Source organism: Crinia signifera, chromosome 19 (genome assembly GCF_055691185.1).
Source record: "Crinia signifera chromosome 19, ASM5569118v1, whole genome shotgun sequence".
Classification (NCBI taxonomy): domain Eukaryota; kingdom Metazoa; phylum Chordata; class Amphibia; order Anura; family Myobatrachidae; genus Crinia; species Crinia signifera.
Window position 1 is genome coordinate 140760977 of NC_139226.1, and position 17492 is coordinate 140778468.

The window sequence follows — 17492 nt, forward strand, 5'->3', positions numbered from 1 at the left end:
GAGTGTGGTGCATTATATATTACACAGTGAGGGCATGAGGCACAGAGGGGCTGGGGGGATAGTACACACGTGGTATACAGTACACAGGTGCAGCAGAGTGTGGTGCAGTAGAGTGTGGTGCAGTATATATTACACAGTGATGGACATGAGGCACAGAGGGGCTGGGGGGGATAGTACACACGTGGTATACAGTACACAGGTGCAGCAGAGTGTGGTGCATTATATATTACACAGTGATGGACATGAGGCCCAGATGGGCTGGGGGGATAGTACACACGTGGTATACAGTACACAGGTGCAGCAGAGTGTGGTGCATTATATATTACACAGTGATGGACTATAGTGACGGCGGCTACACGCGGGACCCCTTGGGTGCATCCATTACATTACAGCGTGCCGTGTGGCCTATGTTGCTGGAAATAGCGCGCCACGAGCAGCGGGTGAGGGAACCATATAGAGATGTATGATAGTTACATTGGCCGTGGGGGCTGCACACACAATAGCGTCCAGCCCGTCACCGCTTCCGCGCCTCATTCCCCCGCGTCCTCGCAACATGGCTCCGCCGCGTCTCTCACAGCAACAGCGAGCACCGTACTCCGTCAGCGCCTGGGCGGGGCATCGGCGACGCTGACTCCGCCCCCGACATCGTCTGCGCAGGGTGGGTGACGTCATTCCACCCGTCTAACATGCTCCGGACAGAGCGAGAGACTGAAGTACGGGGTGCGGCCGGGCGGTGGCGCTGTACCATGGCAGATATCAGTGCCAGCTGAGGAGGGGGCCTACTGGTGGTAGTGTGGGGCACTGCCCTGTGTGTGTGGGGGATAGCTGGCACTGCCCTGTGTGTGTGGGGAACGGGTGGACTAACCTGTGTGTGTGGGGAATAGCTGGCACTGCCCTGTGTGTGTGGGGAATATCTGGCACTGCCCTGTGTGTGGGGGGAATGGCTCGCACTGCCCTGTGTGTGTGTAGGGAATAGCTGGCACTGCCCTGTGTGTGTGTGTGTGTGTGTGTGTGTGTGTGTGTGTGTGTGTGTGTGTGTGTGTGTGTGTGTGTGTGTGGGGGGGGGAATGGGTTGCACTAATCTGTGTGTGTGGGGAATAGCTGGCACTGCCCTGTGTGTGGGGGGAATGGCTCGCACTGCCCTGTGTGTGTGTGTAGGGAATAGCTGGCACTGCCCTGTGTGGAGGGGAATGGCTGGCACTGCCCTGTGTGTGTGGGGAATGGGTGGCACTAATCTGTGTGTGTGGGGAATAGCTGGCACTGCCCTGTGTGTGTGGGGAATGGCTGGCACTGCCCTGTGTGTGTGGGGAATAGCTGGCACTGCCCTGTGTGTTGGGGGAATGGCTGGCACTGCCCTGTGTGTGTAGGGAATGGGTGGCACTAACCTGTGTGTGGAGGGGAATGGCTGGCACTGCCCTGTGTATGTGGGGAATATCTGGCACTGCCCTGTGTGTGGGGAAAGCTGTCACTGCCCTGTGTGTGTAGGGAATGGGAGGCACTAGCCTGTGTGTGTAGGGAATGGGTGGCACTGCCCTGTGCGTGGAGTGAATGGCTGGCACAGACCTGTGCATGTAGGGAATGGCTGGCACTGCCCTGTGCGTGGAGGGAATGGGTGGCACTGCCCTGTGTGTGTAGGGAATGGGTGGCACTAACCTGTGCGTGGAGGGAATGGGTGGCACTGCCCTGTGTGGAGGGAATGGGTGGCACTGCCCTGTGTGTGTAGAGAATGGTTGGCACTAACCTGTGCGTGGAGGGAATGGGTGGCACTGCCCTGTGTGGAGGGAATGTGTGGCACTGCCTTGTGTGTGTAGAGAATGGTTGGCACTAACCTGTACGTGGAGGGAATGGGTGGCACTAACCTGTGTGGAGGGAATGGGTGGCACTGCCCTGTGTGTGGAGGGAATGGGTAGCACTGTCCTGTGCATATAGGGAATGGCTGGCACTGCCCTGTGTGTGTAGGGATTGGTTGGCACTGCCATGTTTGGAGGGGAATGGCTGGCACTGCCCTGTGTGTGGCGGGGAATGGATGGCACTGCCCTGTGTGTGACGGGGAATGGCTGGCACTGCCATGTGTGGAGGGGAATGGCTGGCACTGCCCTGTGTGTGTGAGGGGAATGGCTGGCACTGCCCTGTGTGTGGCGGGGAATGGATGGCACTGCCCTGTGTGTGGCGGGGAATGGCTGGCACTGCCCTGTGTGTGTCGGGGAATGGCTGGCACTGCCCTGTGTGTGTAGGGAATGGCTGGCACTGCCCTGTGTGTGTAGGGAATGGCTGACATTGCTGTGTGTGAGGGGAATGGATGGCACTGCCCTGTGTGTGGCGGGGAATGGATGGCACTGCCCTGTGTGTGGCGGGGAATGGATGGCACTGCCATGTGTGGAGGGGAATGGCTGGCACTGCCCTGTGTGTGGCGGGGAATGGCTGGCACTGCCCTGTGTGTGGCGGGGAATGGATGGCACTGCCATGTGTGGAGGGGAATGGCTGGCACTGCCCTGTGTGTGGCGGGGAATGGCTGGCACTGCCATGTGTGGAGGGGAATGGATGGCACTGCCCTGTGTGTGTAGGGAATGTCTGACATTGCTGTGTGTGTGTAGGGAATGGCTGACATTGCTGTGTGTTGCGGGGAATGGCTGGCACTGCCATGTGTGTGTAGGGAATGGCTGGCACTGCCCTGTGTGTGGCGGGGAATGGCTGGCACTCCCAGGGTAAAAAGAGAGTGGTCAGTCAGAAACTGTGCTCACAAGATCCACCCCCACCCGTCCACCCCCGCCCCCTTGTACCACACCACATTATTTTTTCCTGGCAGCTTCCTGTACATTTGTTCTGATTGAATAAAACTGCAAGGTCTGTACAAAGGGTCCGTTCCCTCAAGAGGTGACTCTATACACAGCAGAATTGCAGCAGATACTTCATTCCCGGCCCTACTCTGTCACTCTGTGGTCACAGTGTTTATACAGTATGTTGCAGCGTGTACTCCATTCCCCGTCCTACGTTCTGTCACTCTGTGGTCACAGTGTTTATACAGTATGTTGCAGCGTGTACTTCATTCCCCGCCCTACGTTCTGTCACTCTGTGGTCACAGTGCTTATACAGTATGTTGCAGCGTGTACTCCATTCCCCGTCCTACGTCCTGTCACTCTGTGGTCATAGTGCTTATACAGTATGTTGCAGCGTGTACTCCATTCCTTGCAGTACGTCCTGTCACTCTGTGGTCATAGTGCTTATACAGTATGTTGCAGCGTGTACTCCATTCCCCGCCCTACATCCTGTCACTCTGTGGTCACAGTGCTTATACAGTATGTTGCAGCGTGTACTTCATTCCCCGCCATACGTCCTGTCACTCTGTGGTCACAGTGCTTATACAGTATGTTGCAGGGTCTACTTCATTCCCCGCCCTATGTTCTGTCATTCTGTGGTCACGATGCTTATACAGTATGTTGCAGCGTGTACTCCATTCCTTGCAGTACGTCCTGTCACTCTGTGGTCATAGTGCTTATACAGTATGTTGCAGCGTGTACTCCATTCCCCGCCCTACATCCTGTCACTCTGTGATCACAGTGCTTATACAGTATGTTGCAGCGTGTACTCCATTCCCCGCCCTACATCCTGTCACTCTGTGGTCACAGTGCTTATACAGTATGTTGCAGCGTGTACTTCATTCCCCGCCATACGTCCTGTCACTCTGTGGTCACAGTGCTTATACAGTATGTTGCAGGGTCTACTTCATTCCCCGCCCTATGTTCTGTCATTCTGTGGTCACGATGCTTATACAGTATGTTGCAGCGTGTACTCCATTCCCCGCCCTACATCCTGTCACTCTGTGGTCACAGTGCTTATACAGTATGTTGCAGCGTGTACTCCATTCCCCGCCCTACATCCTGTCACTCTGTGGTCACAGTGTTTATACAGTATGTTGCAGCGTGTACTTCATTCCCCGCCCTACGTTCTGTCACTCTGTGGTCACAGTGCTTATACAGTATGTTGCAGCGTGTACTCCATTCCTTGCAGTACGTCCTGTCACTCTGTGGTCATAGTGCTTATACAGTATGTTGCAGCGTGTACTCCATTCCCCGCCCTACATCCTGTCACTCTGTGGTCACAGTGCTTATACAGTATGTTGCAGCGTGTACTTCATTCCCCGCCATACGTCCTGTCACTCTGTGGTCACAGTGCTTATACAGTATGTTGCAGGGTCTACTTCATTCCCCGCCCTATGTTCTGTCATTCTGTGGTCACGATGCTTATACAGTATGTTGCAGCGTGTACTCCATTCCCCGCCCTACATCCTGTCACTCTGTGGTCACAGTGCTTATACAGTATGTTGCAGCGTGTACTCCATTCCCCGCCCTACATCCTGTCACTCTGTGGTCACAGTGCTTATACAGTATGTTGCAGCGTCTACTTCATTCCCCGCCATACGTCCTGTCACTCTGTGGTCACAGTGCTTATACAGTATGTTGCAGCGTCTACTTCATTCCCCGCCATATGACCTGTCACTCTGTGGTCACAGTGCTTATACAGTATGTTGCAGCGTCTACTTCATTCCCCGCCCTACGTCCTGTCACTCTGTGGTCACAATACTTTATACAGTATGTTGCACGGCTACTTCATTCCCCACCCTACGTCCTGTCACTCTGTGGTCACAGTGCTTATACAGTATGTTGCAGCGTGTACTCCATTCCCCGCCCTACATCCTGTCACTCTGTGGTCACAGTGCTTATACAGTATGTTGCAGCATCTACTTCATTCCTCGCCCAACGTTCTGTCACTCTGGTCACAGTGCCTATACAGTATCTTGCAGCGTCTACTTCATTCCCGCCCTACGTTCTGGCACTCTGTGGTCACGATGCTTATACAGTATGTTGCAGCGGATACTTCATTACCCACCCTACGTCCTGTCACTCTGTGGTCACAGTGCTTTATACAGTATGTTGCAGCGTCTACTTCATTCCCCGCCCTACGTCCTGTCACTCTGTGGTCACAGTGCTTACACAGTATGTTGCAGCGTCTACTTCATTCCCCGCCCTACGTCCTGTCACTCTGTGATCACAGTACTTTATACAGTATGTTACAGCATCTACTTCATTCCCCGCCCTACGTCCTATCACTCTGTGGTCACAATACTTTATACAGTATGTTGCAGCATCTACTTCATTCCCTGGCCTACGTCCTGTCACTCTGTGGTCACAGTGCTTATACAGTATGTTGCAGCGTCTACTTCATTCCCCGCCCTACCTCCTGTCACTCTGTGGTCACAGTGCTTATACAGTATGTTGCAGCGTCTACTTCATTCCTCGCCCTACGTTCTGTCACTCTTATCATGGATAAGAGAGAAAACAGTAGGTAATCAAACCAAACACGATCTCAACGAATTTTTGTTATAATTAAGTTCTTGGGAGAACACTGACCTGTCCCACTGGACATCCAAAGAACAGAAAAGATACCCTTATGTGTACATAGGGCATTGCCAGAAGGTGAGCATTAAGTATATGGGAAGTTGGAAAGACGTGGTGTTTTAAAGATACCTTTATGGGCACATAGGGCCTGTGGGACAGGTCAGTGTTCTCCCAAGAACTTAATTATAACAAAAATTCGTTGAGATCGTGTTTGGTTTGATTACCTACTGTTTTCTCTCTTATCCATGAACTCTTAAACAAACCCTTGGACAGAATCCAGAACCAAGGAGGAAGGAGTGACGATTTCACCCCATTTGCTTATCTGACAGCGCATCAGTATATTCCCGCTTTGTATTTGCTTGTGTTGAATTTTGGGGCTGGTATCCCAAGGGAATATTAGTTGCGGCAGTCAGGTTTGGCGCACTCATAACCATTACTAAATTGCTTTTGTATTCTTGTGACTTTATACAGTATGTTACAGCATCTGTACTTCATTCTCACCCTACGTCCTGTCACTCTGTGGTCACAATGCTTATACAGTATGTTGCAGCGTCTACTTCATTCTCCCCCTACGTTCTGTCACTCTGTGGTCACAGTGCTTACACAGTATGTTGCAGCATCTACTCCATTCCCCGCCCTACGTCCTGTCACTCTGTGGTCACAGTGCTTATACAGTATGTTGCAGCATCTACTTCATTCCTCGCCCTACATCCTGTCACTCTGTGGTTACAGTACTTATACAGTATGTTGCAGTGTCTACTTCATTCCCCGCCCAACGTTCTGTCACTCTGTGGTCAAAGTGCTTATACAGTATTTTGCAGCGTCTACTTCATTCCCCGCGGTACGTCCTGTCACTCTGTGGTCACAATGCTTATACAGTATGTTGCAGCGTCTACTTCATTCCCCGCCCTACGTTCTGACACTCTGTGGTCACAGTGTTAATACAGTATGTTGCAGCGTGTACTTCATTCCCCACCCTACGTCCTGTCACTCTGTGGTCACAGTGCTTATACAGTATGTTGCAGCATCTACTTCATTCCCGCCCTACGTTCTGTCACTCTGTGGTCACAATGCTTATACAGTATGTTGCAGCGTGTACTCCATTCCCCGCCCTACGTCCTGTCACTCTGTGGTCACAATACTTTATACAGTATGTTGCAGCGTGTACTTCATTCCCCGGCCTACGTCCTGTCACTCTGTGGTCACAGTACTTTATACAGTATGTTGCAGCGTGTACTTCATTCCCCGCCCTACATCCTGTCACTCTGTGGTCACAGTGCTTATACAGTATGTTGCAGCATCTACTTCATTCCCCGCCCTACGTCCTGTCACTCTGTGGTCACAATGCTTATACAGTACGTTGCAGCGTCTACTTCATTCCCCACCCTACGTCGTGTCACTCTGTGCTCACAGTGATTATACAGTATGTTGCAGCGTGTACTTCATTCCTCGCCCTACGTTCTGTCACTCTGTGGTCACAGTGCTTATACAGTATGTTGCAACGTCTACTTCATTCCCCGGCGTACTTCCTGTCACTCTGTGGTCACAGTGCTTATACAGTATGTTGCAGCGTGTACTTCATTCCTCGCCCTATATTCTGTCACTCTGGTCACAGTGCCTATACAGTATGTTGCAGCGTCTACTTCATTCCCCACCCTACTTCCTGTCACTCTGTGGTCACAGTGCTTATACAGTATGTTGCAACGTCTACTTCATTCCCCGGTGTACGTCCTGTCACTCTGTGATCACAGTGCTTATACAGTATGTTGCAGCGTCTACTTCATTCCTCGCCGTACGTCCTGTCACTCTGTGGTCACTAACAGCATAAATGTAATATTGGTATGTTTCTTTTTGCCGGGGTTCTTTGGCTTCCGGATCCTGTATTTGTGCTTACTGTCTTTCCCTGAAATATTACGCTGACTGGTTGCTGGGATGCAACACTATAGACCTCTGTTTAAAGCACATATCCAGTTCCCAGGTAAACGGATCTGTCAACCTTACATGACAGAAGGATGGGGGCGGAGGAAGGCAGCGGAATGCTACCAGTGAGCGATACCTACTATTTGTGGTGGGAACAATAGTACATAGAAGATGAGTGCAGTAAATCCGCTCAGTCTGTTTTTGTTTAATAATATTCCGTATTTATAATTGGTGTTCTCTAGGCCTACATACGCAGTGACTCCAACTGCTTGGGAGATGGGGGGGGAGGGGGGGGCAGTATCCTAGTATATTCAAAGATATGAAATAAATTGGTTTCCTTCATACAGAGGTATGTGTTACCTGGTACATTAACATAGGCCTACCTCCCAGCTGTTGCACATTGGTCCTGGCGACTAATAGATCAAAGTTGGGAAGTATGATATAGGACCGGATTCAGATTGGAGCGGATATGCAAGGAGTTTAACAAATGCAGAAGAGGGTGCATTCCACCCCCACCCCCCCACCCCCCCATCTGCATACCACCCCCTGCCTGCATACCACCCCTGCAGACATACCATAACCTGTTTGTGTACCGCCTCCTGCATACACCCCCCCCCCACAAACCGGCACACCATAACCCGCCTGCATACCACATCTTGCCTGAGCCCCCCCCCCCCCCCCCAACCTGCACACCTCCCCCTGCCTACATACCACAATTGCATGCTTACCGACCCCTCAGCGGCGTAGCTTTGTTTGGGGCACCCCCCCGCCGTTAATGGGGGGGGGCGCCACACCCTCTCCGCCTGTCCGTCCGGCCGCCCGTGTCCCCTCCCCCCTCCCCCCATTGCCACATGCTTACCTGTCTATGCAGACAGACCACGATAAAATGGCCGCCCCCATACCGCAGACAGTTTCAGAGAACAGTCTGCTTTATGGGGCGGCCATTTTATCGTGGTCCGTCTCCATAGCATTGATTGAAGCCAGGAGGGGAGTGGGTGAAGCCACTGACCAATATTTTGTTCTTCAGAATTTGCCAGAACACCACTCACCGTGGTAAGAGGTGGCGGCGATGCTCCTGTCCTGTGCGGACGTGTCACCTTGTATCCTCAGGGTCCTGAGGAAGCGTTATTGCGAAGCGTACGCTGACCGATCACACACTCAGTGTGTTAAACGGGGGGATTCCCTTCCCCACATACCACTGTATTTTGATCTGTACTGTTGTGCAAAGTGAGGTCTCCGGTTAACACCTTGACCAATTGTGAGGGACGCGGTCTGACGCCAGATCCGGTGTTCTCACAGCCTGCTTAGCTGGGTGAAAGAGGTAGGTGCACTCCTGCACACCTCCGATTCAGTTCACCAGCGGCAAGCTGACAGGGGGACTAGCGGCTCCAGGAGTAAGCGGCAGCGCTGAAGCGGGACTGTTACCCGTGTTCTGCGCCTGCCGGCACTGCCTGTGTGCCGTCTGGCTCTCCCTGACTCACACATTGATGTGCACAAACTCATAGGCCCAAAATATCTGTCCAGCCTGAATAGCTTTACGGCTAGGACTCTGTAAAGGCAAATAGAGTATCATATTATCAGGAGGAACAGTGTCTATTCCCCTATACTAATTTAAGTTGCGCACAGTACATACAGATAACCACAAAAGGGATTGTGGGAAAGGGGGTCACACTGAGTGAGGGGTTCTTTTCCCCTTTTTAAATTGTGTTTGTTATATGTTTTGGTTTTATTTCGCAACCATTAAAAGTTACGTATTATGAGTTAACTTGTTTCTTAGGTGCACCAGCACAAGACACTCTTTTCTGTCCCACAGTCTCACACCTTGTATTGTTCTGACCTAACAGCACTGATGCTACAGGTTTGATTCCCTCCATGGTCCTAACTGTGTGGAGTTTGTATGGTCTCCCCACTCTGACAATAATAATTGTACTCGTCACTGTCAGTCTTTCCTCACGTTCTGGATAACTGGAAATACTTCGCCAACATACTGTAATTACTTAAATTGTAGATATTAATATCCGAGGCAAAGAAAAGAATTGTAAATGTCGGTGTCAGGTTAGGAAGCGCTGTCTCTGCATTATACATTAAAATAGGACAACAGTGTGTAACGTGAACAGGACTAGAAGCCAGGTGAATAATTCATGTGGGGGTGTAACGTGAGACAGGTGGAGGGTGCATTAGAGTAAATGACATATGGAAAGTCTGAGCACATTCCATCAGTAGTGATTGCAGCCATCGAGGTGTCGCCCTAACCCTAATACACAGGTCCTATCCACGAGCGAAATGGGGAAATGGATTATGGTCTGACCAGGAATCGTAAGCTTAGGAAACTCCTCGCAGTCCTGTGCTTTCTGCAGTCCTTGTCATTCGGTGAGTGATCCCTTACACATCATACTGTCCCAGCCTCTGAATTTGTGGGAAACCGCCATTCTGTATGTAAAGACCGCAGGGCCTGTTATAGAGTGGGGCCCTTCCCAGACCATTATTGTACCATTATTCTGCAGTGCCGGTGCACAAGCTCTCACCCCATGTCATAAGGGCAGCGTATCAGCACATGGGTGGGGAGAGATTGTCGGTAGGATGGTAATGTATGGCTACGGAGTCTGTAGGTCATGGGTCCTCAAACTGCGGCCCTCCAGATGTTGTGAAACTACAAATCCCAGCATGCCTTGCCACAGTTTTGCTATAAGGGAGAGTTAAAACGGTGGCAAGGCATGCTGGGATTTGTAGTTTCACAACATCTGGAGGGCCGCAGTTTGAGGACCCATGCTGTAGGTAATGCCACTTGGTATAGGGGCAGTGCCTGGCTAATTCACGTGGGCATTGCTGGGCTGCTGTACTCCTGTGTGTGGGCGCTGACTGGTGATGGTGTCACTCTTGGGGGTAATGATAGTGATCCCTAAAATACTGTATAAGTAGGATGTACTGTATGTGGCAATGGTGTGACTACAGAATGCTAACAGTAATAAACTACTGTATGTGGTATCTGCTGGTTATTGTAGTTGTCTCCAAAGCTTCCAAACCAGATCCCCTTATATAGTGGGGGCATACTACAGTCTATACTGTACTCTAGTAAGGAGCCAGTACTCCATCCGGAAGTGGGGGGTTGGGGAGGGGGGGGGGGTCACGCACACACACTGGGGGCTCCCCACTAGTTATCCAGTACTATAGTATAGTTACTCTGGGCTCTTATGGGAATTGTTATCATGCTCAGCTGTGTAATGCCAGTGTCGTCACCCCAAACCACTGCTGGTATCGTCATTGCTGCCAGCTGGTATCAGTCCTTCTGTGATTGCCCAGCTGGTACCACTACTCTGTGATTGCCCAGCTGGTACCACTACTCTGTGATTGCCCAGCTGGTACCACTACTCTGTGATTGCCCAGCTGGTACCATTACTCTGTGATTGCCCAGCTGGTACCACTACTCTGTGATTGCCCAGCTGGTACCACTACTCTGTGATTGCCCAGCTGGTACCACTACTCTGTGATTGCCCAGCTGGTGCTTCTGTGTTTGCCCAGCTGGTACCAGTACTTATGTGATTGCCCAGCTGGTATCAGTCCTTCTGTGATTGCCCAGCTGATACCACTACTCTGATTGCCCAGCTGGTATCAGTCCTTCTGTGATTGCCCAGCTGGTACCACTACTCTGTGATTGCCCAGCTGGTACCACTACTCTGTGATTGCCCAGCTGGTACCACTACTCTGTGATTGCCCAGCTGGTGCCACTACTCTGTGATTGCCCAGCTGGTGCCACTACTCAGTAATTGCCCAGCTGGTATCAGTCCTTCTGTGATTGCCCAGCTGGTATCAGTCCTTCTGTGATTGCCCAGCTGGTATCAGTCCTTCTGTGATTGCCCAGCTGGTACCACTACTCTGTGATTGCCCAGCTGGTGCTTCTGTGTTTGCCCAGCTGGTACCAGTACTTATGTGATTGCCCAGCTGGTACCACTACTCTGTGATTGCCCAGCTGGTACCACTACTCTGTGATTACCCAGCTGGTACCACTACTCTGTGATTGCCCAGCTGGTACCACTACTCTGTGATTGCCCAGCTGGTACCACTACTCTGTGATTGCCCAGCTGGTACCACTACTCTGTGATTGCCCAGCTGGTACCACTACTCTGTGATTGCCCAGCTGGTACCAGTACTAATGTGATTGCCCAGCTGATACCACTACTCTGTGATTGCCCAGCTGGTACCACTACTCTGTGATTGCCCAGCTGGTACCACTACTCTGTGATTGCCCAGCTGGTACCACTACTCTGTGATTGCCCAGCTGGTACCAGTACTTCTGTGATTGCCCAGCTGGTACCACTACTCTGTGATTGCCCAGCTGGTACCACTACTCTGTGATTGCCCAGCTGGTACCACTACTCTGTGATTGCCCAGCTGGTACCAGTACTTCTGTGATTGCCCAGCTGGTACCACTACTCTGTGATTACCCAGCTGATACCACTACTCTGTGATTGCCCAGCTGATACCACTACTCTGTGATTGCCCAGCTGGTACCACTACTCTGTGATTGCCCAGCTGGTACCAGTACTAATGTGATTGCCCAGCTGGTATCAGTACTTATGTGATTGCCCAGCTGGTACCACTACTCTGTGATTGCCCAGCTGGTACCACTACTCTGTGATTGCCCATCTGGTACCAGTACTTATGTGATTGCCCAGTTGGTACCACTACTCTGAGATTGCCCAGCTGGTACCACTACTCTGTGATTGCCTAGTTGGTACCACTACTCTGTGATTGCCCAGCTGGTACCACTACTCTGTGATTGCCCAGCTGGTACCAGTACTTATGTGATTGCCCAGCTGGTACCAGTACTCTGTGACTGCCTAGCAAATACCCCACATAACCGTAATGCAGAACACTGCCAATTTGCCGATGCCTACACAGGTCTGTGATTCTGGCACGCATTACCACGCTCACCAGCTGGGCTTGTATACTGAATTGCCCAATCAGCCAGCAGCGTTCCTTGGCTCTGTATCGGTGAGAAGTGCTGGCATGGAGCCGGTGGGTGTGAGACAAGGACTGCTTCGTATGTAGTACTCCTCATCTGAGGTCAGAAGATAAGTAACCCAGAATATCGCTGGTACCATCACCATGTAACTAGATCATATCGTTTCTTCTAAAAGTCACCAGGAAATTGTCATTTTTTTGTGAATGAATGAATTAGATAAGAACAGTTATATAAACAGTATCCAATGCTATTTTATTTTAAAAAAATGTGAACTTAAAAAACCCCACAGGATTGACTATTGATGACCGATATAGTGGAGCACTGACCGATGATCGGACTATTACACCTTTACATTTCCCAGGATTACATTTCCTCTCTGCAGCCAAGGATGGGGAGCGGCTGCTTCTTTTAATGTCTACAGCCATGGGGTGGAGGGCCCTGCTGAGCACCGGGGAGGCAACAAGGAAAATGAGGGGCAAGGGGTCCCTCTGAGAGTCCCTAGTGGGCGACCATGTCAGGGAAAGCCCAGCCTGGCATACGATCACGCCAGGCAAGTGGCTAATCATCCAAATGCAATTCCTCCCTGCCTGGGGTGTCGCTCTCTGCTCTGCCACCGATATGCCTGTTACGCCAGATGTACCCCCACATTGTCAGTAACTCACCATCATAATATACATTTCCACATAAACATTGCTGATGGAATTGTAGTTAGTGATTATTTTTCACTGTATTTTTAAACGTGCTAATTCCTGTGTTTATTGGCGCTTAATCCGTTCATTGTATTCTTCATCCTTCTGTATGTAGACGAGATCCTGTCATTGGAAGCTGAATTATGGTAGAGGAGCTTGGTGTGTGCTCTGATTCTTATGGGCCCTACACATGTAGCGATATGCGGAATTTTCTGAGCGATTTTACTTCATTTTACTGCATCACTCAGAAAACGGCCCTACATCGCTGTGTCTGTAGGGGCCATAGCGATGCATGGCCCCGCGCCCCGCCGCTATCTCCCGGTGATTAATAGCCAGCACGGTGGTTATTAATCGGTTACTGGAGAACACAGGCACTGACAGATCGCTCAGCACACATCGATGGCACATCGTTGTGCAGCACTGTGTGCTGATGATCTGGCATCGCTCAGAACGCTCATCTACACACATCGCTACGCGTAAAGGCCCCATTAGACTATTGGGAGCGGATTTAGTTGTTTTTGGGTACCTGGATGTTAGTGCTGCGGATGCGGGTTTTTCTGCTCGCACCCCCACTGAAGCATTGAGCAGAAATCTACTCCTAACCAATACATCTACCTCTAACCACCGCATCTACCTCTAACCACCGCATCAACCTCTAACCACCGCATCAACCTCTAACCACCGCATCTACCTCTAACCACTGCATCTACCTCTAACCACTGCATCTACCTCTAACCACCGCATCTACTACTAACCACTGCATCTACCTCTAACCACTGCATCTACCTCTAACCACCGCATCTACCTCTAACCACCGCATCTACCACTAACCACCGCATCTACTACAAAACACTGCATCTACTCCTAACCACTGTATCTACTCCTAACCACTGTATCTACTCCCGACCAAAGCATCTATCTCTAACCACCGCATCTACTACTAAACACTGCATCTACTTCTAACCACTGCATCTACTCCTAACCACTGTATCTACTCCCGACCAAAGCATCTACCTCTAACCACCACATATACTACTAACCACTGCATCTACTCCTAACCACTGCATCTACTCCTAACCACTGCATCTACTCCCGACCAAAGCATCTACCTCTAACCACCGCATCTACTCCTAACCAATGCATCTACCTCTAACCACCGCATCTGCTACTAAACACTGCATCTACTCCCAACCAAAGCATCTACCTCTAACCACCGCATCTACTACTAAACACTGCATCTGCTCCTAACCACTGCATCTACTCCTAACCAATGCATCTACCTCTAACCACCGCATTTACTACTAAACACTGCATCTACTCCCAACCAAAGCATCTACCTCTAACCACCGCATCTGCTACTAAATACTGCATCTGCTCCTAACCACTGCATCTACTCCCAACCAAAGCATCTACTGCTAAACACTGCAACTACTCCCAACCACTGCATCTACTACTAAACACTGCATCTGCTCCTAACCACTGCATCTACTCCTAACCAATGCATCTACCTCTAACCACCGCATTTACTACTAAACACTGCATCTACTCCCAACCAAAGCATCTACCTCTAACCACCGCATCTGCTACTAAATACTGCATCTGCTCCTAACCACTGCATCTACTCCCAACCAAAGCATCTACTGCTAAACACTGCAACTACTCCCAACCACTGCATCTACTACTAAACACTGCATCTACTCCTAACCACTGTATCTACTCCCATCCAAAGCATCTACTACTAAACACTGTATCTACTCCTAACCCCTGCCTCTACTCCCAACCACTGCCTCTACTCCCAACTACTGTATCTACTCCCTACCGCTGTATCTACTTTGAACTATTGCATCTACACCTAACCACTGCATCTACTCCCAACCACTGCATCTACTCCCAACCGTTGCATCTACACCTAACCACTGCATCTACTCCCAACCGTTGCATCTACTCCTAATCACTGTATCTACTCCCAACCACTGCATCTACTCCCAACCAAAGCATCTTCTGCTAAACACTGCAACTACTCCCAACCACTGCCTCTACTTCCAACCACTGCATCTACTCCCAACCACTGCATCTACTCCCAACCACTGTATCTACTCCCAACCACTGTATCTACTCCCAACCACTGTATCTACTCCCAACCACTGCATCTACTCCCAACCACTGCATCTACTCCCAACCACTGCATCTACTCCCAACCACTGCATCTACTCCCAACCACTGTATCTACTCCCAACCACTGCATCTACTCCCAACCACTGCATCTACTCCCAACCGTTGCATCTACACCTAACCACTGCATCTACTCCCAACCACTGCATCTACTCCCAACCGTTGCATCTACACCTAACCACTGCATCTACTCCCAACCACTGCATCTACTCCCAACCGTTGCATCTACACCTAACCACTGCATCTACTCCCAACCGTTGCATCTACTCCTAATCACTGTATCTACTCCCAACCACTGCATCTACTCCCAACCAAAGCATCTTCTGCTAAACACTGCAACTACTCCCAACCACTGCCTCTACTTCCAACCACTGCATCTACTCCCAACCACTGCATCTACTCCCAACCACTGTATCTACTCCCAACCACTGTATCTACTCCCAACCACTGTATCTACTCCCAACCACTGTATCTACTCCCAACCACTGCATCTACTCCCAACCACTGCATCTACTCCCAACCACTGCATCTACTCCCAACCACTGCATCTACTCCCAACCACTGCATCTACTCCCAACCACTGCATCTACTCCTAACCACTGTATCTACTCCTAACCACTGTATCTACTCCCAACCACTGTATCTACTCCCAACCACTGCATCTACTCCCAACCACTGCATCTACTCCCAACCACTGCATCTACTCCCAACCACTGTATCTACTCCCAACCATTGCATCTACTCTTAACCACTCCAAGACTTAGTTCATCAGCCCATATAACTGTGGTTCCCCTTCTGATTGGGCGGATAGCACAGACAGCAGCCTCTCTGCTGTTGTGTTGTATTGTAAAGTCTAGATTTAGCAAACCGGGATACTGTCAGAAATGCAAAACCATCGTCCACCCTAGTAAATATACCCTTATGTGGTCTAGACAGGGTTGATTCTAAGAGCCTCAGACAATGGTCCACATGCTCATCACTAAAAGCCCTTCTATGGGATTTATGTGCTTTTTTCCAGGTCGTCTCCAGAAAAATTTACATTCAATAAATGGAGTTTTGGATCAGTCCGTGGTACTTCCCTGTGGCGAGGTCGATACTTCGTACATTTTCGTCTGGACAGTCCTATTACATGGAACCGAGGATTTTTTCCCTGTGGCTCGGAAAGATCACGTCTACGTAGAGGCGGCAAGCCTGGGAAGCGTTACCCTGAGGGGCACCACCCTGGTCATAGACAAGCTAAAGCTGGAAGCAGAGGGACAGTACACGTGCATAGCATTCAAGGAGGAACCGGTCATCACCGCGTCTACAGTCTACATTAACCTCACTATTCTAGGTAAGGTGCCATCTGTTATTGCTTGTGTTCTATACCTGGAGATACCTGACATGATGTGAGGAGGGGAATGGGGGCAGCAGGAAGCCACAGACTGAGGGTTATATAGTGGGGGGAGCAGGGTCCCTAGCAGCACAGAGTATAACAGGAGATGAGTGATGTGTCAGTGAGGTCAGGGCTGCATGTGACAGGGGCAGTGACATGATGTGAGGAGGGGAATGGGGGCAGCAGGAAGCCACAGACTGAGAGTTATATAGTGGGAGGAGCAGGGTCCCCAGCAGCACAGAGTATATCAGGAGATGAGTGATGTGTCAGTGAGGACAGGGCTGTATGTGACAGGGGCAGTGACATGATGTGAGGAGAGGAATGGGGGCAGCAGAAAGTCACAGACTGAGAGTTATATAGTGGGAGTAGCAGGGTCCCCAGCAGCACAGAGTATATCAGGAGATGAGTGATGTGTCAGTGAGCACAGTGCTGCATTTGACAGGGGCAGTGACATGATGTGAGGAGGGGAATGGAGGCAGCAGGAAGCCACAGACTGAGAGTTATATAGTGGGAGGAGCAGGGTCCCCAGCAGCACAGAGTATTTCAGGAGATGAGTGAGATGTCAGTGAGGACAGGGCTGCATGTGACAGGGGCAGTGACATGATGTGAGGAGGGGAATGGGGGCAGCAGAAAGCCACAGACTGAGAGTTATATAGTGGGAGGAGCAGGGTCCCCAGCAGCACAGAGTATATCAGGAGATGAGGGATGTGTCAGTGAGGACAGAGCTGGATGTGACAGGGGCATTGGCATTATGTGAGGAGGGGAATGGAGGCAGCAGGAAGCCACAGACTGAGAGTTATATAGTGGGAGGAGCAGGGTCCCCAGCAGCACAGAGTATATCTGGAGACGAGTGATGTGTCAGTGAGGACAGGACTGCATGTGACAGTGACATGATGTGAGGAGGGGAATGGAGGCAGCAGGAAGCCACAGACTGAGAGTTATATAGCGGGAGGAGCAGGGTCCCCAGCAGCACAGAG

The 17492-nt window shown here is 50.6% G+C and overlaps 2 protein-coding genes across 2 annotated transcripts in view; one reads left to right on the top strand and one right to left on the bottom strand.

The window, feature by feature from the left end:
* Positions 1–684, bottom strand: part of LOC146043111 (ATP-dependent RNA helicase DDX25-like) — a 58846-nt gene extending 58162 nt beyond the window's left edge. Inside the window, exon 1 of the mRNA XM_083163541.1 lies at positions 475–684. Coding sequence (XP_083019667.1) covers positions 475–672 — 198 coding nt within the window. The 5' untranslated portion in view covers positions 673–684. The remainder of the gene's footprint in view (positions 1–474) is intronic.
* Positions 685–16342: 15658 nt separating this feature from the next.
* The window catches only part of VSIG10L2 (V-set and immunoglobulin domain containing 10 like 2), a 53840-nt gene continuing 52690 nt past the window's right edge, over positions 16343–17492 (top strand). The window contains exon 1 of the mRNA XM_083163540.1: positions 16343–16473. The gene's annotated coding sequence lies outside the window, so the exon portion shown is untranslated. The remainder of the gene's footprint in view (positions 16474–17492) is intronic.